The 26,769-nt window shown below is 40.2% G+C and overlaps 1 protein-coding gene across 1 annotated transcript in view; it reads left to right on the top strand.

The window, feature by feature from the left end:
* The first annotated feature begins 208 nt into the window (after window positions 1–208).
* The window catches only part of MBD2 (methyl-CpG binding domain protein 2), a 52,354-nt gene continuing 25,793 nt past the window's right edge, over window positions 209–26,769 (top strand). The window contains exons 1-3 of the mRNA XM_037902531.2: window positions 209–653; window positions 12,795–12,954; window positions 22,994–23,131. Coding sequence (XP_037758459.1) covers window positions 541–653; window positions 12,795–12,954; window positions 22,994–23,131 — 411 coding nt within the window. The 5' untranslated portion in view covers window positions 209–540. The remainder of the gene's footprint in view (window positions 654–12,794; window positions 12,955–22,993; window positions 23,132–26,769) is intronic.

The following is a 26,769-nucleotide window of genomic DNA, read 5'->3' as shown; positions in this document are numbered from 1 at the left end:
GTGCTGACAGGGTTGGCTGCTGTAATCACTCATTTAGCTTCCTACACCCAGGGGTGCTGGAACACTTTTTATAGCGCCTGGGCTGCTGATGGCATGGACACCCTCTATTTGGTGTCTGTTATCACTACTTCAAGCCGGGGGTGCACCCCGAGTGCCAGCACCGCCTCCAGCTCCTGAGACGCTAGCTTTCCCCGCTCCTCTCCAGGCTCCATCTGCAGCGGACAGCCGCGCAGGGCCCCTCAATGGCTGCTCTGGCCTTCCGGCAGCCGCCTCCATGGCCTCGGCCTTGGCCGCTCTGGCCCCTCTAGAACGCGCTCTATGACCCCGTTCGGGAGCCGATGACAGCGGGTTCCAAGGCTCAGTTACGGAAGCGGCCGCCCGGCGAGGAGGCAGCTGCGCGCGCAGCCCGGGCTCCAGACGCCGAGGAGAGCGCGGCCGTCGCCATCGCTAGGGGGTCCCGGCCCCGGCCGTGTCCGGGCACCATAGCGCCGCTGCGGTGAGGCTCCGCCCCGCTGCCGCGTCGGGCCCCGGGCCCGGTGCATGGAGAGACGGGGGAGGATGGACTGCCCCGCGCTGCCCCCGGGCTGGAAGAAGGAGGAGGTGATCCGCAAGTCGGGCCTCAGCGCCGGCAAGAGCGATGTCTACTACTTCAGGTACCGCCTAGGCGGCCCCCGCCCCCCGCCCCGCCCGCCGGGACAGGCCCCTTCGCCCCCCCCCACCCCGGGCCGGGACACGGACAGCTCCCCCGGGCAGGCTCCCCTCCTCGCTCCCCGCCCCCGCGCCCGGCACATCCTTCCCCGGACAGGCCTCTCCACCCCCACAGGCTCTCCGCGCCAGGCAGCGGACGCGGGGGTCGCGCCCCCAGCCACATCCCCCCCCCTCCCCCCACGGAGGAGATGCAACTCCCAGTGTTGGCTTCAGCACTAATAATACCAGGCAGTGCTGCCAGTGGGGCCAGAATGTGTCAGACAGACCCCCTCTGCCCCTTCCGGGTCCAGGACCCCCTACGTGGCACCCTCCCCCCCCCCCAGTAGGGCCAGGACACCCCCACTCAGACATGCACTTGCCCCCACCCCATTATTCACTGGCAGCCCCGCCATCCCCATTTCCCCTCCCCCCTTCACATGTACACATCCACGGGAATAGGACACTTTCACATTCTCACACGTCATTGGGAAGAACTGAAAGCAAGTGACTTGTTTAAAAAAAACAAATATTCAAGAAGTCACGTTCTTGCAGCCATGTCTTTGATCTGCAGATAATTGGTTTGGGGAAAGTTGACAGGCTGTCCTCCTGCCTGTTTTGGCCTTCAGAAAGCACTTCCTGCTTAAGTCACAGCACCTGTCTTCCCCTCCATGGTGATTTTTTCCTGTTGGTCATTTGAAGAGCTTGGATTGATCAGGCTTGAATTAGTGCCAGCTTGGGACATATCATTACACTCCACCCTCTTATATATATATTCTTATCTGAATTCTGTGTACGTGCATTTGCAGATTCAGACTTTATACTACTACAGGTGTGGCAGGCATGTACAGGCTGTTAACAGTGCAGATATTTAACTAGAGAAATCATCAAGCTTGGTTTCTGAAGCAGGAGTATTGTAAATTTGAATTCTGAAGCAAGGGCTAGTAGACCCTGTACCTGTACGTGTAAGTGGGGGAATAGTCCCGCTATTGTGGGGAACTTTCCTGGCTTCTGTACTACCCCGGTGAAGTGGGCTAGCGAAAGGATCTGAGTCGTCGCTCCCACTTCCTTTACCCAGTGGCCTCCCTTCCCTTGAGGGCTCCCCTTCCACTCTCCTGTCTGGCAGAGTCCTTGTAACCCCAACAAGGCTGGGCCCAGGATTCCTGGGGGGCTTGACCCCCAACCCTGCTGTGGTCACCTAGGACAGGGGCTAGGGTGTCCCCACTCCAGTGTACACTCTCTGCACTGAGCACTTCTCTGACCCACTGACCATTACATACAATTTAAAGCAAATGCAAGTTATTTAATCAACAATTTTAAAAAGAATAAGGAAAAATGGGAAAGGTTAAAGGAAACACATCACCCTGCTCTGTGGCAGGGAACATCACAAACAATGTCTCTGGAATGTCAGGGCAGTTCATAGTCTGTTCCTTGTAAGTCCCAGGCCTTCTTCTCAGGCCCTGGCTGTGCTGCAGGGATGCTGTGCGTTGGACATTTGCTCTGGTGGTGGCCACATGCTCTCAGGATCTAAGTGGTAGGACCCTTCTTCCCAGTGTCACCCCCGCCCTGTCGGGGTTTCAATCCAAGCCTGGCCTGCAGAGCCTCTTTGCTGAGGCGTTTCCCTGTGCTGGGCCTGCTGCCCAGGGTCTCCCTTGCTCTCCCCAGCTGCTCACCACACCCAGCTCCGGACTGCTCCAGCCCCAGCTCCACCACTCTGTCTCAGCACTGCTGCTCTGCCTCCAGCTCCCTGGGCTGCTTCTTTGGCCCGTCTGCCTCTGGTTGCTACAGCTCTGCTCCCAGGACAGGTCTGCTCTACAGGCTGCTTCTGTGACTCTGCTCCCAGCACTGACCTGCTTCGTGGGCTGCTTTTCTGGTCCCTCTGGCTCTGATTGCTGCAGCTCTGCTCCCAGGGCAAGTCTGCTCTCTCTGGGCTGTGCCTCTAGCTTTGGGCTTGCAGCTCTGCTCCCAGGACAGGGTCTGCTCTCTCTGGGCTGCTTTTCTGGTCCCTCTGGATCTGGCACAGCTCTGCTCCCCAGCTCAGCTCGGGACCCTGCTTTCTCCTTAGCTCGGCCCCACTCTGTCTGACCCAGGCAATTCCAGCTCATACAGAGGACAGAGCCTCCTGACTCCCTGATTAGCCTGCCCACCCTGTCATTCAGGCTGACCTGGAGCATTGGCCTCTCCCAATTTTTCCGAGGGCTGTCAGTCTCAGGGTCCTGATTCCCCATTGACCCTTCCCCCTTTTTAGTACTGGGAGCTAGCAACTAAAACACCCCCACTGAATGTTAGTAAGGGGGCAACAGTCCCCTTACACAAGTGAAGCTATCAGCTGCAGTTTAAGGTTGCAGTCCTGCAGTGCACTCCTTGCGGATGGACTAGTTGCAGGATCCCCATTGACTTCCATATGGAAGAGCCCACGTGCTCATGCAACTTCCCATTAAAGTCAGTGATGATTTGTCCCTGACAGCTTATTGCAGAATCAGGTTCTAAAACACTTATAACATCTTTGATGCTAAATGAGCCCCTGAGCAATAGGTGTTACTTGTAAATGGTGCAAGCTGAATTGCTCGTTTTTTTTCTCCTTTTGGGAAAATGAAATTAAATGGAATGCTCACAGCTGTGCCAAGAGAAACAGTCACAAAGTTGGATCTCTTATTTTAAAACCAGTATTTTTAAATTTAGAGTAAATAATGTTCAGAAGTGAGTTTTTTTCGTTCTAGCAAAATAATTGTTTTTACTCTCAATTCTAAAGTTGCTGAACTGTCTGAAGAGTTCACTTTTAGACAAACAAATTGAAACACTTTGTTAGTAAGTTAAAAGTATGTGAAAATATGGGTGTTAGATGGACAGTTTTGTAGCTGTAACTATATTCAATATTACTATCACAACAATAATACAAAAACCCTACTCTTTCTTTTTACCTTCATTCTTTGTAGGTGTCTCATTAGAGCAGTGGTTCTCAAACTTATGTACTGGTGACTCCTTTCACATAGCTAGTCTCTGAGTGCAACCCCCCTTATAAATTAAAAACACTTTTAAATATATTTAATACCATTATAAATGCTGGAGGCAGAGCGGGGTTTGGGGTGGAGGCTGACAGCTCACGACCCCTCATGTAATAACCTCACGACCCCCAGTTTGAAAACCCCTGCATTAGAGGTAATGAAAAACAACTTAAAGTTTGTTTCCTTTCTCTTTTGAGAAAAGTAGTAAGTCTTGGTGCTTTGACTGTAGAACATACAGTCAGACACAAGTCCACACTGCTCTGTGTTAAAGGAAACTCCCTTCTGTTATGGCCAACCTCTTACCTCTTCTATTTATGGCTGTCTCTAATGAGTCACACCTGAAGGCCTCTCCCTAACTTTAAAGTAGTGTTTTAGGGCAGGGCTTACTCTCTTCTCTTAGCCCAGTGAAGAACTAAGGGCTTAGCCTTTTCACTGTCCTACTGGGGGCAGTTTATTTGTCAGTGTATTTAGAAGCCAGTTTCTATTAGCATTGCACATAGGATCATTTGACCCATCATGTGTTGCCACTAGACAAAAGAAGTGTCTATACTTGTGGAAGGGGAAGCATTGATTTCCATTAGCATTTTAAATAAATCTTATTGGAAACCTGTTTATAAAGGAGTTTAATTTGCCATTGTTCTTGTATTACTGCCTTTGTCTGATTTGTGCTCCTAACCGTATGCTAATATGGTGGCAGATGATTGGATAACATCTGGCATCACGATCAGCTTTTTCTTGCTGCAGTACCACCTTATTGTGAAGCCTGTCTGAAAGCTTAAACTTGAGGCCCACAACATGATTCTTATTTTCTAAGTTGTTCCCTGTTGATTGTGGGCCTGGTGATGCACTTTACACGTAAAGTCACTGTTCACAGATTTAAGTGCCAGATTTTGCTTAAGACAAACATTTATTTTGGACAGTATTATTTTAATAGGAACATTTGATTCAGAACAACTAAGTGATTACAGATATATCCTAAAACAACCATTTGGAAAAACACTACTTAAACGGTTTAGTCCTTTGTAACTGTTTCTGTCTTGCTAGAACTCTGGGGATCTTAATATGCTCAGTTTTCTATATTTTAGGTCCCTGATTAAAATAGGGGGAGGACAAAGCAGTTTAATTGAAATAACCATTATGGCCAAGCTCTGCAAAGGTATCCATTGATTTCAGTGGAAGTTAGGAGCCTAAATACCTACGTGCATCTGGGCCCATACTACCAGTTTTTCACCCTGATTCTGCCGTGAGCCATGAGTGACCTCATTGTGGCTCTGTGCTGAGCTCACTGCAGAACTGGGGTCTTGTTTGTTTTTTCTAAAGGCAAGAAAAAACAGGAAAAAGTTTTAAAAGCAATTTCAGTTAGCATGACCAACTAAGTAAATTATGGTGGCTAAGCAGAACTCTTACAGGATTGCAATAAGTTGTAATCAATATGATTATTGATCTTGAAATCCACTTTGGTTCAGCATTGCATTACAGAATTTTAATATCAAATTCACATAACATGGTTTGATAATTTGTTGGTCATGTGGACAAGCTGATAATACAGTGTAGAGCCCTCTAGCATTTTTGTGTGGGACGGTGTCTGCCCTTCTTGGAGATAGATGCCAGTTAGTCCTACTGACTTAATTTATAAGTTTTATAATCCAACTATTTATTAAAAATATGGATGGGGTGGAAATACTGCTTAAGAAATACTGTACCAGATGGAAATGTAGCTTTATTTTTAATTAGTTGTGCACTGTGGTCCATATCTCAATAACAAAAAGTATTTTGCTTATGCTGGAAGACATAATAAGAAACTCTGGGTTTTAAAAAATATGTATTAAAGATGAAGAGGATTATAATCTGGTTTTTAACCTAAAAAATCTGCCTTTTTTATCTGGGAAAGAATTAGGAGTAAATGGTTCAAATTTTAGGACTCGTTCCAGCTTTGTCAGCACTTGATGCAGATCTTCTGCCAAAGCACCACAAAATTGAAATTAAAAATTTGCCAGGCAACTCATGGTTTGCAATTTGATGATTTCATTATACATGGCAGGGCACTAAAATTGAGCAGTTATTTATGTCACTTGCTATGTGACCTTCAATAAATCATTTAACATCTCTGTACCTCAGTTTCACCATCTCTAATAGTAGCAGTCATATAGGGATGTTTGGATATCTAATATTTGTAAAGTGCTTATAATAATCAGATGGATGGCACTAGTGAAATGCCAAAGTATAATTATATTAAAAATATGGGGCGGGAAACAGGATTTTTTTTTTTTTTTGACTAAGAAAGATAAGTGGCCTGCCTTCACTTAGTGGACCATCAGACATGCTCCTTTGTATATGAATACATTGTTATTTTTGTTTTAATCCGTGGATATAGCAGACATTGATTTGAAAAGGAAAGGGAAGTAGTAATGGGAATACAGATCGTGCACAGTAGATTCCATATCTTCGGCCCTGATCTTGCAGATGGTTACAGTGAGATGTATAGCACTCACACTTACATTACAAACATTCTTAACTGTACTCCTGTGGAAGTCAAGAGGACTACTCATACAAAATATATAAAAAGTGTGTAGTAGCGTTTAGCACATTGTGCAGGGTTTGTTTAGGAAATGTAACTTTGTCTAATTCCATTCCTTTTCAACTGTGAGGAAAATGTCAGTAATACCATATTTAAAGTAAAAGAAAATCCAGGAAGGTAAATCAGCATGGGCCAAATACAGTTAAACAGCCTATGACTCTAGGGTTCTTCAGTGATGTTTTCCTCAGGGCAGCTCAGAACCCTAAGCTAGTGTGTTACCCCTCTGCCTTAGCGAGAGTGAGCTTTGCTGGAAATTAGACTGCGTCAACTCTGTGCCACACCAGTCTTGACTGCTTCACCAGCAAAATCCTCAAGACTCTGCCAATTTTAACTTTGTCTTGCCTGTAATGATCGGTGAACCCCAGGGCCTGAGTTCCCCAGAGACATCTCTTTGTAGTGTCCGGCCCCTCTTCAAGATTTATTTTGTGCATTCAAAGCCAGATCTTATTTTAATGACAAAAATAAGTTTGTACTGATTTTTCCTCCTTGTAGCAAAACAGAGCCAGTACAACTCTGGAATTGTGATCTACATTCTATTCTCTCATGTATTATCAGCAGAATTGTCTACTTTCATTTTCAATGAGTTATGTTTGTGCAAACCATTGAAAGAAATGGGTTTGCACAGGTATCACTCATGACATAATTTGACAATAATGGGCCTTGCACAGGTGTCACTGAGGGCCTAGTTTGGCCTGCAGAGCCTTTAATAGTGATGATACATTGGAATAAAAAATGCAGCTCTTTTGTAGATGAAATTGTGTTTATAGGCTGATGTCGTAAACTGAACCTCTTTGATACCAAAATCATTGTGACAAGCAACATGGCATTAGAGCAATTTTGGAAACCTGAGATGCCGTTTTCAGAGTAAACCCACACTTAAAATTTTTAAATCCATATTTCAGGTTGCTATCTATAATATGTATATGTTTTAATATACACATATCCATGGCAACATGGGTAAATATATTACAGTTATTAAATGTTTGAAATTTGATTTAAAAATAAGAAATATTTGAAATAAAGCAAAAGATTGTCTTGCTCTATTGAAACAAACTAACAGCCTCATATTCATTAGACATGTTTTTATTCACTCTACAGTGCTAAAAAGTGCAAATGGCATTTGACAGTTAAAAGAATACATGAATTCAGTTTGTGGTTATACTGCCAATACCATAAAGCAGATTGTAAGTGGTGAATGGGATGGATAATTGCATCAGTACCTCAAAAGAAACAGATCTCTTCTTGAATAGCTTTGTAACAGATAATCATAGACTTCCTTTGAATTCTACAAATTTGTGGTAGGAGATCTTTCTTTCTTAAATAAAAGCTTGTTGAAAGAAAAATTCCGGGGGAAGTTCATTGTTGTTGGACACGTGGCTCCCCACAGTGTGTGTGTGTGCGTGCATGTGTGCATGTATATTTTGCTTATAATGTGCCTCTTCTGAAATCCAAACACAGTAATAAAAATTACTCTGCACTGATCTGCACTAAATATTGTTGTGTCAGTTTGGGATATGACTTTTTTTTAATTTTTCAACCCAGCATAGCTATATGAACCATCATATGGATGCAGTTTTATCTTTATAACTGTGCTTATACCGTAAACTTTATGATTTGAGGCACTGAATCCACACTAGGAGGATTTTGCCAAAATATTTAGACAGCAAAACCCTCCTAGTGTAGACAGGGCCTTAAATATTTCTACATATTAAGAAGTTACTTTAAAAACTGAACAGTTTGATGTTGTCCACTAAAATTGTAAAGTAGCTCTTCTTTCTTGAAAAGAAACTGTAAACAAATCAAGACCAACTGGTGGCTTTACTTACGCTGCTATTGTTTTGAAAGTAGCACTTTGAGATTAACAACCTCTTTAATAGATTCCTTTTAAATGCAACTACAAAAGCTGGACCGCATTGCTTTGACACATAGGCAGATGGACATTGCTTTGACACTACTTCTGGATGTTTGTTTTGTGGTTTGATTGTAAAGCAAATACTTATGTATTCCACCAACATTTGGATTAGCAGGATTCTGTGCTCTTCCAAAGGATAGACAGTTCAACAGCTTTGCATATCTCTTCAATAGATTTGCTTGTGTAATTACTCTTAGCTCGTTTACTATTAGCTAAGTCCCCAGTCTTGCAAATGGTGCTGACACCTGTATTCTCAGGGAACCCCATTCAAATCACTGGGGCTCCGCACAGGTGCTGAGGTCCACCTGCATGGAACAAATTGTAGAATGAGGGGCTAAATATTTGGAATTTGTCTCCTACCCCATCTGTTTGGCTAAAAATACCAACTTCCATCACCTGTGAACTTCTTTCCTCTGCTCTCGTTTGTTATCTCTTTTCCACACTGTTCCCAATTCATTGAATGACTTCCTTTTTCCATTTTATCAAGCCAACACCATCATCTCATTCTTCATATCTATTCTAAAACTCTCTACTTCTCTTTTGAAGCCCATAAAGCCACCTCTTATTTTAAAAAACAACAACAAACCTGTATCTTAACATCTGGATTTCTAGTATATTGTGTTTTCTTAAAGACCTTTCTGTTCTGAAAAAAGTTATATAATATACAGTAATACACATTGTTAATGCTAAGCAAACAATAGATAATTGTCACTGGGATTTTCCTTAAAGCTGTATTTAAGAAATTATATTTTGATTCTGGTGGATTGGTCAATCTTTCTTAACTTAGCAGCAGCGGGCATTAGAATTTACTTACCTATGTTACCTGACCAAAAGTTTCTATCAGCACTTCTGCTACCCCTCTAGAGATGCATAATATTAGGTTCAAGTGGCCTCTGAGTTTTTTGTCACATTATTGAGCTTTAACATCCAGTCTTCCTTTTGCTGTCTGCACTCTGTCCATTGAGGGAGAAATGTCACCAAGGAGACTTCATCTTTTTCCAGCCTGACAGTTAGACTTCAGGTTGCTCTTGATCCAAATTGGCCTGTGCAGCAGGACTACATAATACTTAGGCAGATTCTTGTGGTCAAATAAATATTCAAAAATTGTGGATGGCACATATGTAGTCCTGACAGAAGTAGCTGTGAGGGGATGGAGAATGGTCAGTTGTCCCTCTGGCGATGGCAGATGCAAAAGGAACTGTTAGAGCTTTGAGCATGACCAAGTCACATGAAATCTTTGGAGACTGTAACTATTAAACTCTTAAAAAGTCTCTACTGAATGTGAACTGCAATTTTTAAACAATTTTTTGTCAAAGGCTTATAACTTGGTGAAAGTTGGACAGATTTTCATAGGGACAACACTGGCATAAAGACCAGGTTACAAGTCCCTGCAGGAGAGGATGGGGATACTAGAACTGTTCAAATTGCCAGAATTTATTAGTGTGGCCAAAACACTAGCTTTGTTCTCAGAAATGGCTGAACTATTTTGGCTGAAATCTTCTAAAGCAGTTCAGCTTGAGTTCAGACACTCAGTGTCAAAAATTTCAGCCCAAAATGTTTAATGTTTGGCATAGTTATAAGCAACTGAAAACAGGGTCTTAAAATGGGAGGTGTTGGGCAACCTTAATAATTTTGTAATTTGCATCTTGAGTCTTGGGGGTCAAATAAACTAACTACCCTGTATATTAACTGAATTTCATTGTACTGTGAAATTTTAAATTGTACTATTGCTTGGCAGGTCATTAGATTATTGGGGAGGAGCTGAACAAATAGCTTTGAAAGAGATATCTGTATTTACAAAGGCTGGTGTATATCCACTTTCCATTGATGAAGTGGTGAACCAATTAATAAACTTGCATTGCTCAAGAAAGGTTCTTGAATAGTGCAAGACAGTATATTCCTGAGGTATAAGGCTGGGAGAATTTGGCTGGTGCCTTTCTCTGTGTGATTCATGAGTGGCTCTGGGAGCATTCATGCAATATAGTTGGGTATGGGGCTCCATATGTGGTTGTGCCAAGTGATAACAGTGCCTGGAGGGGATTGGTGCTTGTCACTAGCAAAGCATTGTGAGAGACAGACCAGGATGGAGCGTTAAGGGACACATCCCTTATCTTAGCTCCCGGCAGACAGTACACCCTTCTGTTCTGTGGATCAACTCTGGAGACAGACCTCTCCATTTTTTGAGTAGGGAGTTCCCAGTCATGTAGACCTCCCTCTTCCTGGTGTGGGTGTGATTCTCTGGCCTTCCCTCTACTGTTCTTTCTGGTTGCAAGTCCTCTTGTCTTCTGTTTTCACTTGCAATCTTCCGAGAGTCATCCTCGATCCTCTTGGGGCTCTAAACTCTGGGTATCTCCATTGACTCTTTCCGTCTTCTTGTAAGACTAGCCGCTCTTCTCTTCTTCTCCTTGCACTCTTGTCTTCTATTACTGCCTGCTCTGCCCCTTCTTCATTTTCCATCTCAGCAAACCTGTTTCTGAGTTCTGTTTCTCCTTCACTAACCAGTCTTTTTCTCTGCCTGGTTCTTGAAGTCACATGCTTCCATTGGCCACTTTCTTCATCCAAAAAAGAAAAGGAGTACTTGTGGCACCTTAGAGACTAACCAGTTTATTTGAGCATGAGCTTTCGTGAGCTACAGCTCACTTCATCGGATGCATAGCATATTATGCTATGCATCCGATGAAGTGAGCTGTAGCTCACGAAAGCTCATGCTCAAATAAACTGGTTAGTCTCTAAGGTGCCACAAGTACTCCTTTTCTTTTTACGAATACAGACTAACACGGCTGTTACTCTGAAACCTTTCTTCATCCAGCAATCTACCCTCACAGTTCTCCAGTCCAGCTTGCATCTGTGAGTCGTGAGTTTTCTCTTCAGCCTCCTCTTGCTTCCCTCCATCATCTGCTTAAATCCCTTTTGAAACTCAGCCATGGTTTCTACCTGTGTCTCCAAACCTCAGATCTTTTCTTCTATCAGCTCTTCAGGCAGCACTTCATACAAACGAAGCACTTTTCAGATACCCACTCCAGGATAGTGTGCACTGCAGCTTCCACATCCAGTCATCTTCACTGACTCTTCCATTCCTTTGGTCACTACTACTGCTGCCTCTGTAGCTGACCTAGCTTTTCCTCCTAAGCTGCTGTCAAGGAGAAAAAAGAAAGCACACATACACACAGTCCCACCCCCAAATTCCCACTCAGACTCCTCTGTTTCCAGCTCTATTTGCTGGCTCATATGCTGCTGCTCCCATTTCTTGAAAATGTTTGAGATTTTGAAACTTGGTGGTTGAGTGAGACACTTCCTCCCAGTATAGCGTATAGCCCAGTGATTAGGGCACTCACCTAGGTCATGGGATATCTGTGATGCTTTCCAGGGTAGCCAGGGCTGTGAGGCACCTTGCTACCACCTGCCCTCAGCATGAGGAATTATTATCTGTACTTGATGGGGGTCAGCTTCCCAACTCCACAGGCAACACAAGAACTTTGCTGTAGGCCTCTCAAGCCTGCTGTTTTACTTGAGTGTCCAGCCCCTGTTCTGCTGGACACGCCACAGTTCTAAGTCTTATTAAGGCAGCACTAATTTTTTCTAAGTTAACTTTCTTTCATTGAATAATGGCTTGGCCCATGGTCTTGAAAAGAGGTGCATTTGGGCAAAACCTTGTGCCCATTGGAGCTCCATTTAAGATGGTGGAGGGCTGAATGGGTGCAGGAGTCCATTTGTGTGCACCTGTTGAAAGTTAAGGGCTGCAGGTATGGGGGAAAAGAAAGTCCTGTAGCATGCAGATTGATAGAAATAGCATTGTTTAGGATGATGGTAAACCAAATGTTTGCAGATGGTGCTCAAAAGAAAAGGTGGGATAGGGTACTGCTGATAATTCATCAGCTAAATGGGGCAAATGGAGTAATTCTAAATAAAGCCTCAAAGACAAAATATTGCTACAAACAGCATCATTTCATTTAATATGGTACATGCTGGTCCAAAGCTGAGACTATTCGCTTCATATCATGTGTCATTTATCTTGCTGCTTGCTTGCTTGCTGCTCAGTTATTTCTCCACCCTCTGATACCAGCATTAGTGAGTGAATTATGTATATGGCGCTATGCTGTATCATATCCTGTTTTTATACATTTGTATCAGTCTGTTGGCATTAATGATTTGGAAATGGTTGGTGCATTAATGATTGGGTTTAATGGATGGTCTGTTGAAGCCCTAGTCTACTGCCCTACATCTTGTATAGAGCAAGTGACTTCCTGCAGTTGGACAGAATCTAATCTCTCATTGTGGGCTTTTTATACTTATCTAGAGTAGCTGAAGCAATCATTTAGTTTTGAATTTCCATTTGAAGCTACCTTCCAGGCCAATAGTGCATACTTGTGTCCATCATCCTGAAACATAGGTTAGAATCCTGAGCAAAGGATGGAACTGGATTTTAGGTGAGCAATGATACCTTGGCTCAGTTGCCTAATAAATGCATAAGTACACGATAATGAACATGCTTCATGGAATAAAGATATGGAAGCTTCTTAAAGTATCAATTAAAAAGGTATGAAACCTGTTCTAAGAAGTCAAAGCTGTATCATTTCGCACAACAAAACATACTAAAGTGTTTTCTTCTTTTTAGTCCAAGTGGTAAGAAGTTCAGAAGCAAGCCTCAGTTGGCAAGATACCTGGGAAACACTGTTGATCTCAGCAGTTTTGACTTCAGAACGGGAAAGATGATGCCCAGTAAATTACAGAAGAACAAACAAAGACTAAGGAATGATTCTCTCAATCAAAATAAGGTTTGTTAGTAAATACACTATGTTTAAGTGTATCTATGCTACTTGAGATCCTAAAATTGCCCTTACCTCTGGAGCATTTAGCAATTTTTCTGCATAAAGCAGCCTGCTGCTCAGGGGTGTGTGTGTCTGTGTATATTTATCTTTTTAGTTGTCATGGAGATATAGATTTTTTTGAGTAGCAGCAATATTCTGCTACTACAAGGAACAATCAAGGTGAGGCTAAACCTGGAACATCAAATTTAAACAATAATTCAAGAGTTGGCCCGTGTGCGTGATTGAGAACAAATTTCAGTAGTGTTCATCTGATGACCAGTAAGGGTTAAAGCACATTTCTAAATTAGACCTGTTAAGTTAGTTGATGTCAAGAGATTATCCTGTTCACTTGTCCAGCTTTTACCCTTGTTGTGTTCATCTTCCTGTTCTGAGCTAAAATGTTTCATATTTTTTCATATGTGCCAGGAAGCTTGTCCTTTGAGGCAGTTACATAATATTTATACAAACGTTGGTGTCTTTTAAAATTATGCATCCAAAAGAAGCAATTTTTTAAAAGATGGGGTCTGTGAAACGAGACCGGATCAGGCTTTTTCATTAATAGGACAATATATTCCTCTTCTGATAGTGGTTAGAGGGGAAAAAAGGGCAGGGGGGAGGGGTCCTATAGCACACACAGGCAAAGATAGTAGATGCAGTATGTTAGGAAAATTACGAATAAAGCCATGACTGCTGACACCTAGATACCATAGTGACAGATGCAGTAAGGATGCTTATACTGTAAGGATTCTTTCCAAAAGTTCTTTCCAAAACAGCTGGGTTTTTAAAACAATTTTCAATGTTTTCATTTAAATTGGCAATTATATATTTAAACAGTGCATGGAAATGCATAATAAGCTATATCTGGTTTCCAGGACATGGATCCACAAGATTAAATTAATGGCAGATGACAGAAGGCATGGACCACACAGTTCATGCTGATCTTTTACATTTAATGTATGCGTTTAAAAAAAAAAACAACACCCCCCTCATAGACATGCACTTTTTTGAAAGTGCATGTAATAGAGGAGTAGTACCAGGACACTAATTCAGTGAGTTTTGCAGAATTTTATGTATAAAAGTCTGGGCCACATTCTGATATTTACACTAGTGCAAATTGCAAGTAATGCTTTTGAAATCACAGAAACTATCCTGGATTTACAGCAGTGTAAGTGAGAGCAGAATCTATCCTTTTTAATATCCTATGCTATTTAAAATCTGTACTTTGTGGGCTACTAGATTATTTCTTCAGTAGGTAGTAAAAAGGACTTCAAATTTAATCTTGAAGTTTGCTATTTGTGAGTTCTAATGCACAGTTGTTAGAGCAGAGTGATATGTGGTGTTCATCTTCTAGTAAATCTTGCAGCTGAATTCTTTTCAATACCTCTAACAGATTTACCTTGTCATGTTTGTGCATAAACTTATTCACACATACTGTACTAGTTGTTAGTCTTGTACAAACAGTTTACCATGAGTGATTTCTAAATCATTTGCCTCTGTTTCATATTTTTTGCAAAGGACGAAGTATAAAACTGCAGCTAAGCTGTCTTTCTCAACCATATTGAGACAGTTAAATATATAGCCATCAATGGCTATTAGCCAGGATGGGCAGGGATCGTGTCCCTAGCCTCAGTTTGCTAGAAGCTGGAAATGGGCAACGGGATGGATCACTTGATGATTGCCTGTTCTGTTCATTCCCTCTGGATCACCTGGCATTGGCCACTGTTGGAAGACAGGATATTGGGCTAGATGGACCTTTGGTCTGACTCAGTATGGCCGCTTTTATGTTCTATGTTTTTATATACAGATGGTAATTGAAAAATCCTGTTTAAAAAAAATTTTTTTTGCCTCTGCAGTCATTAATTGAACATATTAGTTAAGTTTTATGATATCTTTAGCTTGAAACCAGCATATAGATATTGCAAATAAGTTATCGTCTTCTTTGTGCTCTTAGCATTTATGGGTCACTTACAATCTGTCATCCGGTCTTCTACACAAACTGCAAGGCATCCTGATTAGGTATCAGTGCACTTACAGAATTAGCAATAAAACCCTTTTGATTGGTGGGCTTTGCCGGGGGGGGGGGGGGGGGGGGGAGAGGGAAGGAGGAGTTTTGCTTCAATCTTACAGTAATCTTTTCAAATAATTTGTAATGCCTTTAATTTGGACATTTTAAGTATTTAAAACTATTTTGCTGGTTTGAGAGGTTCCTGAAGAGAGAACTGAAGAGAAGATTCAGAGTAGTTTTGAATAAGAACTAATAAATGCAGTTATTTGGTGCTACTGTTAGGCTGTAAAAATGCCTTCCACGACCCTTCCAAATTGGTGGTTGGCTTTATTTTGAAAGAAAAGTATATTAGACTACTGTCTAACCAAACATTTATGTAGTGAGTGACCTAAGGATCATCTGGTTGGAAAGGCTTGGAAATAATATTGTGGGAACTTTCTAAATCATACTCAGTATGAAGTATCTTTTCCAGAAGGAGGATAGTGGACGGCCTTCTGGAAAACATTTCTGCTAGCATAGAAACATTATGTAAGGAAGAATACAGCTGGATGGAGCATAGATGTGGCACAAGGATGCATTGACAGGCCTGACAGATGATGTAATACCTTAGTTCCTACAAGGGCAAAGGGACTTTATTTGGGGAGAGCTGCTTTTAAAGGATGTTAATCAAGCAGCAGCAGAACCTGGCAGAGAAGTCTTTGGCCTTTAAACCTATTCTGATTAAGAATATTGAGCTTTTTATAACAAGTATGTTGGTAACTGAATACCATAACTTACTTTGTGTCTTAAATGAAGTGACGTTTATTAGACCTTTTATAGACATTTCATTACATTTTACATTGTGTCCTTTACCGTGAAGGATTCCAAATTTATACAAATTTAAACTATGTGAAATACAGAGGTGCTACTTCATTCACCACTAGGATGCAACTATTGGAACATAATCCAACACCATGAAATGAACCATGGATGAATGCTAGTTTATGGTTTCATTAAAAATTCTCAGTTTGTACTCTGAAAATCAACCAAACACTGTACTGCATAATTATAATTAATTATGATTTTCTGAACATCCAGAAGTATCTGGGGAGCTGCACCAAAACAATATAGCTGAGTTCCCTGCTAACTGTTTAGGGGACTGACTCACAGCCCACTGAAATTAGTGGGAAACGTTAGGGACTTCCTCAATAGCCCACGGAAGTTAATGGAAAGTACAGATATGACATTAAAAGTGAGGATAATAAGGACGCTAAAAGCAGGCCAGGAAGAGGGTAAGGGCATGGTTACAGAATACTTTTACATTGATTCACCCTTTGCTTGTACAGTTTGAAAGACACCTGCTAGCTGTCAGACTAAACTAGAAAGTGGTTGATATGGAAGAGCCTGGGAACTTTCCAGGGCCATGGCACCACAGAAATTTGAAGCCCAGACCAACCCTGGCTGACTTCAGGCTAGTTAGGTGTCTGGTAAATCTTATGCTCCCCCATCGTTAATACTTGTTTCGCATTTCTCTGCAACTATAAGATTTAAAAACTTTTTAAAAAATGAAATCTTAACAACTCCAGAATCTTACATTCCCCAGGGAAAGCTTCCCATTCACTGCTTTTAAGTGTATGCGTGGATTCTATACGTATTATCACATACACAAAATACAATAGCTTGTTATTTGCCTCTTAGTAGTGTGCTAAAGTATCACAGCTTGGTTTGTTTATCCCTCTCCTGTATGACTATAGAAAGATATCTAAAGAAACATATCTTTAAAATAAAAATTGGAACTAGAATGAGATGAAAGATTACACAGTACTTACACAGTATATTTCATTTCATTGAATAATTTGAGGGGAACACTTTTTTTCTTTCCCTTAAAAGGAACTCAAGTTGCATGCACAAAATGTCTTGAACGTACAACTCAAAATGCCTTTTATTTGTTTGTTTGTTTTTAAGTGTCCTTGGTTGTTTATAATGTAAAAGTTCTGAAATTCCAAAGTTTGTTTGGATTTAAAAGTCTCTGGAGATAATGCCAAAAGACTTGACATTGTCTCAGAAAAGCTGTGAAAGACTGGTGTTCATGTCTATGTTGAAAGTGCTTGTGGAATATAATACACTTAGAAACGATGGGGCCAAGTTCATCCATTATCTTAACTCCATTGACTCCATTAGATCTGTGTCATTTGTGAAAAAATTGGTTACAACACAGTATTTTTAAAAGAAAAAAATTGCCCTATTTTTGACGGAAACATTTATATTCATTAGCCTAACACAAGTTACTCTTATTGGATGCAGGACAATCTCAAAACGTCTGATTTCTTTATCTGCTAGAAAATCAGAGGTGCATAATGTAAGAACATTGTTGCATTTTTGTGACCCTCATTGTCCAAAGCTGCTTTACTATAATAACAAATGCACAACAATATTTCGGACTTCAGCAAAAGCAAATTAATGCCCTCAGTCCACCGTGAAAATTCCCAGCCCTTCCCTTTTGGAAACATCTTCAAAATGAGATTTACAAGTTACCCTGTGTTAATTTGTTACCATTCATTGGGCTGCTTCTTAGGGCATGTCTGCACCAAAACACTAAACAAAGTTGAGGCATATCAACTAAAGGTGTGAAGTCGGTGCACATAAATTAAAAATGTTAACCCCTGTGTGGGTGCTGTTGTTCAGGAGTAATTATTTTGCTGTAACTTAATCCTCCTCCAAGAGGAGACCACTCTATTCCTGAGTGAGAGCATGGGGAGCGTGGGGGGGAGGAGGGTAATGACCTCCTATTTGTAAACACAGGATGCCCATATATGCAATGCATGGACATCCAAACCTGCCAGATTACTGTAGCTCTGGCCTTGTGAAAGTGAACAAGCAATTTGAGATCTAGTTCTACAGTTTGAAAACTAGTTGCTCAATAGGATGTGAGCAATAAGTGACACACTCATGAATGTTTTTAAAAGGAATCCAGTAAAGGTCTATGGGTCTGACATGTCATTGGCAGCAATATTTAGAGGATTCGTTATTATAACACATGGCACTAATACACACAAGGAGATCAGAGTCTGTAAGTATCCCTTCTACACAGGGAGAAGATTTCTCAAAATAGAAGCTGTTTGAGTTAAGCTGTTCGACATAGAAGCTCAAAGAGACACATTCAGAATAAAAATAAGAAAATTTTGTAGCATAAGATCTATAGATTTGTTAGGGGTGCTGGTCAGGCCTTTAGGTAGAGTGGCTGGTATCCATCCCAGGCCTTGAAAGACTCTGGACCCATGTTCCTTACTGAAGGAAATATGACTCAGGAATTGTAACTCATTATCAGTTTCTATTTTATAAATTTTATTAAAACTCTAAAACTAAAGTTTAATCAAGAAAACCTATCACCAGAATTAACCTGAATATTAAACAAAAATAAAACACTATGAAACTATCAAATCAGACAAGTGAATCTTAATATTGGAAGTAAAGTATCAGATGAGTACAAAAATAATCCCCTTATAAATTCTAAGGGGTCTAAGAATGTGGCTTTAGTTGGGATTTATAACCAAACAAAAGAACTTCACCAAATCAGTTATATCTATAATTCTCATCTGGTTAGGTATGTATATACTTATATTGAAGCTTATATTGAAAACAGTTATTCACTTATATCTGATCTACAACCTCCGAGCCAATTATAAAGCTTCCTTCTTACATGTTACAAATTACACCTGATAGGACATGCACACAAATGCTGCGAATTACACCTGATAGGACACGCACACAAATGCTGCGAATTACACCTGGTAGGACACGCACAGTTCGAATCTAGGCTGAGGCACGTAAACAAAGTCCACAACTGCCGAGTTCCCAAAAAACACCAAGTTTATTACGCTCGAGCATGGTGCCCCCCTGCTAGCCAGGAGGGGACCCCGAATACAGATTATGCAAAGGTTATATACCTCTTGGCAAAGCATGTTGCCCTCGTGCACCGGAAACCTTAGCCAATAAACAAACCCTTTTCTTATCTACCACCTATCCCTGCTTGCTGCATTTCTCGTGCTAAACCAGTATGTTAATTACACAGCATGGTCCTAAAGCGATGCATCGGTAACTTTTATTATCAGGATGGGAGGCCTCACATCAAAGGCCAGGAGATAGGGAGTTTAGGGACTGACAAAGAACAGATACTGGGAGTCAAGGCAGGCTGGAGACAAGGAGGAGGATTTTCACAGGAATGCAGTATCTAAGGAACACTCCTCCTGGTGCATGATGTGCTTGCTTTTAGACAATGGTGGGCCCCAAACCAAAATGGAGTCACATGTGCTAACTTTTCCTTAACATACATGATGGGGTACCCTTTTCCTCCCTTCCAGCACAGATATTATAATACAATCTTAAAAAGAATATTCTTGATAAGTACAAGTTTAACAATTATTTATCAAAAATTACAGATGACAATATAAAGTCTCTCAAGACTTTTTAAAACACAGAACATACTTTACGGGAAAATATTTCGGGCTGTTTAATCCTGGGGAACTTCATTTTTTCGAGCTGCTATCCTGTGTGGCTTTATTAGGTGTCTGCACAGATATATGTGCACCCAGCCACGCTTTCACTGGTACACCCTGAAAAAGGCTGGGATGTTCTTAGTAGGGCCAGTGTTTTCTGGAAACTGGCAATATTGCTGCGTTTTTTTTCATGAAATTACCTTCCATTTCTGAAATCACCGAGTCCTTACGATTTTCTACCTTCTGCTTCAGGCATTTGAGTCGTTTTCTACCAATGTCTAAATGGTTAAACATGAGGCTAGTGTTAAAGAATTCAGCAAGTATATGTTCCATATGGATGGAGGGAAGTTATTTTGTACAATTTGAAGCAAAGTTCTTGACCATGTTAAAAAGGACTACATAGTCAACCACATTAAAGGTCCATGTCATGTTGTAGCAATGGAAAAACAAAAAACGAAGGGCAAAGAGTGGTGAAGTGACAGTAGCAAAGGCACAGCTCACAATTACTGGTGTGCTTGTATGACAAAATGAAAATTAGAATTACAGGGAAAAGATATAGTACAAGAATGGGTGAAGGCCTGTTGCAGTGCAAACATCCCACTAGAAAAACTAGACAATCCCAAAATGAGAGAATTCCTAAATAAGCACACATGAAATGGGGCCTATATCCCGCAAGCAAGTACACTGAGATGAGTCCATCTTCCCCACGTCTTTGAACAAAACAAGCAACAACTGATTGCTGAACTGAAGGATCAGCAAGCAGCTATAATTGTGGATAAATATACAGACAGCCTGCACCAGTGTGTTGCAAATATTCTAATAGAGCTGTTGCAGGTTTCAGAAGATTTCCCAGCTGCTGCCAAGCTCGTAGAAACAGTAGAGTTAGAACATGTTAAACTACAGTTGCACAAGCTGTTATAAAGTCCCTTGTACACCATGAAATTGACTTTTCAAGTGTAGTGGCTTATGTGACAGATAATGCAAAGTACATGTGAAAGTCATTCAAAAACCGTTTAAATGGCATTTTAACCAACTGCATTCATGTGCCTGGTGGGCACACAAGACAGCTTTACTAGGTGAGTGCTGGTGCCATTTGTATACAGAAGTGGACCGTCTGTGTGCTCTAATAAAAAAGCTGTTCTGAAAACCCCTACTCAGATGTGTTCATTTCAGAGACTTATTGACTATGGAGTTGAAAGTCCAACATTACCTCTGGAATAGTTGTAACAAGATGGACTACTTGGTTTAAAGCCGTAGACTATCACTGCCATCATGTGGAGTACTACAAGGGGTTCATTGCTTGGGAAATCGAAGGGGAGGATACGACTGCCGTTTTAGAGGAGCTAAGTGTTTAATCGCAGAGAGAATTGCTTGTGGCAAATTTAATTTTTATTGAAGCAGAAGCAACTCCACTAGTTCAGACGCTACTTAAGTTTGAATCACGGTCGACATTACCAACAGAAGTGTACAACATTGCATCTGATCTGCCAGCAATACTTCAGTACAGAGGACAGAATGCACTGTACAATCTCAAGTGTTACGTTTTTCAGAGCTCTGCAGAGAAATTGCAGGGATACTTAAATACAAACAGCCAGCATATACATTTTTTTCGTGATGTGAGAATCCTTGATCCCAAGCAAGTTTGTGTACTCTCCTGCAGCTTCAGTGACTATGAAGAGAGTATACCACTGCTGAGTTCTGTATCTGAGGGTGAGCGAGCAGTTTACTTGAACACTGTAAATTAACTTATTAGTATCAATGACACTTCTCTCTCCAGTTTTTGGAAAAGCATGGACAAACGTTTGCCAAGACTTAGCCAGATTGCTCGTGTTGTTTTGGCAATCCAGTGCAATTCAGTTGATGCTGAATGCAGTTTCTCCAATCTTGAACAAGTGCTAACCCCGCAACGTTACTGTATGTGATTGGAAAGTATGAAGATGTACGCGCAAATGAGTTTTAATGCATCCTAAGCATGTGTCAATGAATATTTGTATGCTGATATAGGTGATATACAGATATTTGCAATAAAATGTTAGTTTAAGCAGAAATGTAATGTTCCAAATTTCCCCTTGCTGTTAGATTGTTGCATAAAACAACAATCCAACTTTCATTTTAATTGTATAGGCTTGTGTGGCAAGAATTTTGTTTTGTGTTTATAGTGATTATCACTTAATACATTTTTTTATGTTCTAAACCTGACAATTTTGGTTGGTTAAAAAAAATTGTCTGTAAATGTAATGTAGGCTACTGCATTCTTGTGCTGTAAAGGATTACATATAGCTCAGGTTTGTCAATACATGTATTTTTGTATTAATATAATGCATATCTGAAATTTCTGAAATAAAAAGCTTTGAAAATCCGAAATTACTCTGTTATCATGGACGAAAAGACTAGCCGAAGTTCTTAAGTATGTGGGGTGTGTTAGCCAGCAATTCTTAAAATATTTGGTATTTTCTGTGTCTCAGAAGTTTTTGCAACCTGTGACACGACTGCCAAAATATCAAGTATAAGACTACTTCTGAGGAAACTTGCATACTCTTATCTGGATCATGTATCCTAAAAATATTGTCACTGGTATATGAGAAATAAAATATCATCCTCTTATAAAATACCTAATGCAAATACCTGAGCACAACAAAGCCAATCGTGCAAACATTCATTTTTCAGTAAAATAAAAATAAATTCAGACTTATGATACATTTTTATCTCCATTTTCTCCTGAGCTGATCTAAAAATAGGGAAATTTTTTCATTCTTCTTGGAAACAAGATTTTACAGTAAGTATTCTAGTTTGGAACTAGATTATAGGTCAAACAGCTTATCTTCTAAAACCTAAAATACAGCACACCAAGATGAAACCCATTCAAAATATAAAATTTAAAAAATTATAGAAGGTATTGATATAGAGACAAGCTATTTTCACAGAAGTGAGGGTAATTAACTATTAGAACAGTTTATTAGGGTTGTGGGGGTTTCTTTGTCACTTAATGTCATTTAGTCTAAGATTTAAAATGTTTCTAAAAGAGGTGCTCTAACTCAATTAAAGTTATGAAGATCCTTGATACAGGAAATACTATGATCTATTTTTATGTAGGCGGTTCATTTAGATCATATTGGTCCATTTTGATCTTAAGATCTGTGAATTTCTGAATAACACTTTTGTTTATTGGAACCCTAAATTACTTGCTTTGATTATGTTTTCAAACAGGTTTGGAAGGCTGAATTTGTCATTAGCTTTCTGACAATAGCTCACTTTAGCAACAAGTCATTTAAATAAATAACGTATATTTTCCAATAAGGAAAGGTGGGCTCTCATGCGGCTTTATTTTTCCACGAGATAGAAGTAGCTGTGAAACTTCTAAACCTCACTTTTTTTCTTTTAAAATAAGTGAGTTGGTTGAAAGGTTAGCTATCCAAGAACTCATTAGTGCAGTAACAACAAATTCTTTCACAAGTCAATAAAAATGGGTTAATCCAACAGCAATCTGTTATACAGTCCTTGCTAATCCTTTTTTTTTTTTAAACAGGGTAAACCAGACTTAAATACGACACTGCCAATCAGACAAACAGCATCCATTTTCAAACAGCCAGTAACCAAAGTTACCAACCATCCTAGCAATAAAGTGAGATCAGATCCACAACGAGTAACTGAACAGCCACGCCAGGTAAGAAGGTCATCAGTTCCCTGTTGTTACCATTCAGAAAGTGGTATTGTGACCTGAGATCTAATTGGCTCTAGTTTAAATTTAAGACAGAATAATTTCATTCCAGGGGAGATTATGTCCTTAATGTGATTCTATTAAGTGTCTCTTCTTTTTATTAAAAAAAAAGTGTAGTGGAGAAGTAGCTGAAAAGGCTTGATTCCATGCATGTTAAAATGAGTGTGTAGGAGGTTAACTCTTTAATCCGTACCTTCCTTCATGGGTCTACAATTAGAGAATTTCACTGAGTTATAACACTTTTTAAAAACAATCCCTGTATTTTGACATGAAGCATCAAACTTCATTGTATTGCCCTCTTTACAGCATTTGTTCCTAAAAAGTTTGCTGTTTTATAAAGGGGAGGGGATAGAACATACAAGTAAGCTGTAACTCACGAATGCTTATGCTGAAATAAATTTGTTAGTCTCTAAGGTGCCACAAGTACTCCTTACCTTTGTAAAAGGCATTTTACTGGAAGAAGGCTTTACATAAAACATTAAAAAATGCTGTTTTGTGTCTCTTAAATTCATTAAATCCCCTTTAAGCAGACTTTTGATGAATGCTCATTTTTAGAAAATAGTAGAGTATATTATTATAAATTCTGTTTTGTACAGGATTTCATTTAGATCCCTTTCTTTTACTGATGTTTGATCATCTCTTCACACCAAAGGGATCTTCATTTGAAAAGAAATGAACAAATGCAAGAACTATCACAAGGAACTCCCTGTTAGCTAATTATTAGTGCTAGGTATATGAGTGAGATTTAAAAACAGTACCTGAAGGATCAATGTAATCTTATTTATCAAGTCCCTATAAGGTTGCTACCATCAAATTAAGATGCCTTATACATTGGCTGTTTTAAGAAGAAAGTACTATAGCACTTATTTATGTATTCGGTACACTCTCATGGCCCCTTTCTTATTATAGAACAGAGTTAAGTTCTGGGGACAAACATGCTTTTAACATTCATTTCCTATGAAATCAAGACTGCTTCTATCAGCATTGCTCCCTCAAGGTTCCTGTGTGCAGATCTTGTAAGAAATAGTTTTGACCTATCACACATGATTGGGCTTTGTTTTCTTAAAGAATCTATCTAAAGAATTTGGATCCTACATCCTGTGTAGTGTTTCTTCCTCTTCAGGTGAGCCAGAAAAGAAGAGATTTGGAGCCATATTGGATCATCTTGTTATAGAGGTCTTTCAGCAAGATTTGAAGGTCTCGACTTGCCTCACTGTTGGTCCCACGAAGTTCAGCAGGGGCCATGTAAGTGTATCACATCCAGATCTAAAAGATACATAACTGCATGGGTCTACAGCCTCTTATCACCATATATTCTTTGGGTTTCCCTTGAGCTACTACACTTCCAGTGCCAGGCTTTTCCTTTCAGTGTGGCTGCTGCACCACTAATATTCACCAAATGGTAGCAGTTATAGCACCTTCATTCTAGAGAAATGGATCTCTGCCAGTTCATACCTTGATGACTGATTCAAAACCCTTCCCTGGTTGTCTGCTCCCTTACCTCCCACAAATTTAGTGACTGAGGTCTTCTACAACTAGTCCCTTGATCTTTATGTGAAAGAGTAATCTTTCCTCCTAAAGATTCCCATTATAGATGACTTTCAGTACTCAATTGGGCGAGGTCTTTGCCTTCTAAGAGAGGGTTTAATAAATTAAGAAGATGGAATGAGATCTAAAGCTAAACAACACCTGCTATATTGGACATCCTGGTTACTTTTGAACAGATTCCATTCTCATCTTTTACAGCATCACTTCTTGGTAAGAGGACACACTGAACAAAATTACCAAGCAAAATGTTGGTGTTCTGAGCAGAAGAGGTTTCTATAAAGATCGGTGACATTTTTTTATTGTTTTTGGAGACTTGGGTTTGAAATGGTTTAAAAAACTCTTTCCTCCTACCCCTTCCCTATTTAGTGCTGATTTTAGACAATAATTCTAGGGCTGTTGTTAACTTAAAAGCAGTGTTCTTGTTTTCTCCAATGCACTTCATCTCTTTGAATGGTCACATAGATCCCAAGAACCTGGAGATGCCATTCTTTTTGTTTAAATCTGACTTCTAAAGCACAAGCTGGTGTGGCTTCAGCTTGTCTGCAATTTCCCTGGGTCTTTAAAGGCACTGATTCTAGCTTTTTCTTCTATTCAGTAAAGCTCATGTGGTTCTGGGTAGTGCAGAGTTAACAGTATGCAGAAAATCCAAAAAGCTTAAAATCCGTAGTGCTGCAATTGCTTGACTAATCCTGTGATATGTAAACTCACTAATCTGGATTGGTGGGGAACAGTGACAAAAAATTACACTTTTCACAATTGCTAAGATGATTGATTTGAGGGGACCAACCATGGGAGTGAAGTTCAGCTCAAAGATATTTCCCACTCCTTTGTACTCCTTTCCAGCCTGTCTGTCGTTAGATTTTAAAACCATAAATTTGAATTGTTGTAAAAGTCCCTCCTGGAAACTTTATAAACAGTACATTTTTTTTTATTATGGTGCAGTAAACAAAGAAGTTAGTTGCATACTAGATACTTTAAAACTTTCTTCCAAACTATGTGTAGAGACTTTTCTGGTACAACAACTTAAAAGAAAAGTGGGGGGACGGGGGAGGAAGAAAGAAAGAGAAAATAATCTGGAATCCTAAAACCCTCTTTAAAATTTAGGGATGGGTTTTCTTGGTAGAAATATTATGCAGATAGAAGCAGACTCTCCCAGCACTTCTCAATTAACCTCCAGATAAATTGTGATAGAGACTGTGTTTATAAAGACTTCCCTGTGCTTTGTATTTCAGGAAAGTTGCAATTCAAAACAGGCCATAGATTACTTGTTATTTACATTGTAACAAATATTAGTGAAACAATTTGACAATTGATTATATGCTTTTCATATGGGACATGTAAATCTCTTAAAAATTAGTCTCCTCCATGGAAAAATAATCTATCACAAAATAATGATAGAAGTCTTTTTGGTATATAAATTGCCAAATGGTCCAGAGGGATCTCAACTACCACCTCTGTGTGCAATTGCACATCTGCAATCACTTGCATACGTGTGTATGCATATGATAGGTTTTATCCTAATTGTGCATTTGAATAGATTTGAGCACACTCAAATTCTGTAATTCTGCACATTCTACCGAGTATAGAAGAAGTCCAATGGAGTGCATAGGCCCTGCTTACTTTCCACAAAACAAGGATATGGTTCCCTGTTAGGATCTTTTACAGGACAAAGTAATGAGGCAGGACTGGATACTGACAGCTCAGTTAGACTCTGAGAGAGTACACCAGGGTTTCCCAACATTTTATATGGTAGAGCATCTCTTAGTAGGGAGGCAATCTCATGATTGCTCTTTCCAAATCAAAGTGAATTCCTCCCACATACAATCAATTTCCCCTCCAAACAAAATCCATTCCACGCTTTCCCCTATATACACATTCAAAATAAACTCCCACTGCTGTTGATGTTGCCACCCCCACAAGTCCCACATGCGTACAAATTTCCCCCATGCTAAAACTCAAGTTCAATCAACCTACTACCTTCAGGTGTCGTGGTTTCTCTATGCCTGCGTTCCTCACTATTCTCCCATCCTAACCCA

Source organism: Chelonia mydas, chromosome 5 (genome assembly GCF_015237465.2).
Source record: "Chelonia mydas isolate rCheMyd1 chromosome 5, rCheMyd1.pri.v2, whole genome shotgun sequence".
In the NCBI taxonomy this organism is placed as follows: domain Eukaryota; kingdom Metazoa; phylum Chordata; order Testudines; family Cheloniidae; genus Chelonia; species Chelonia mydas.
This window is presented reverse-complemented; position numbering and strand designations above follow the sequence as displayed.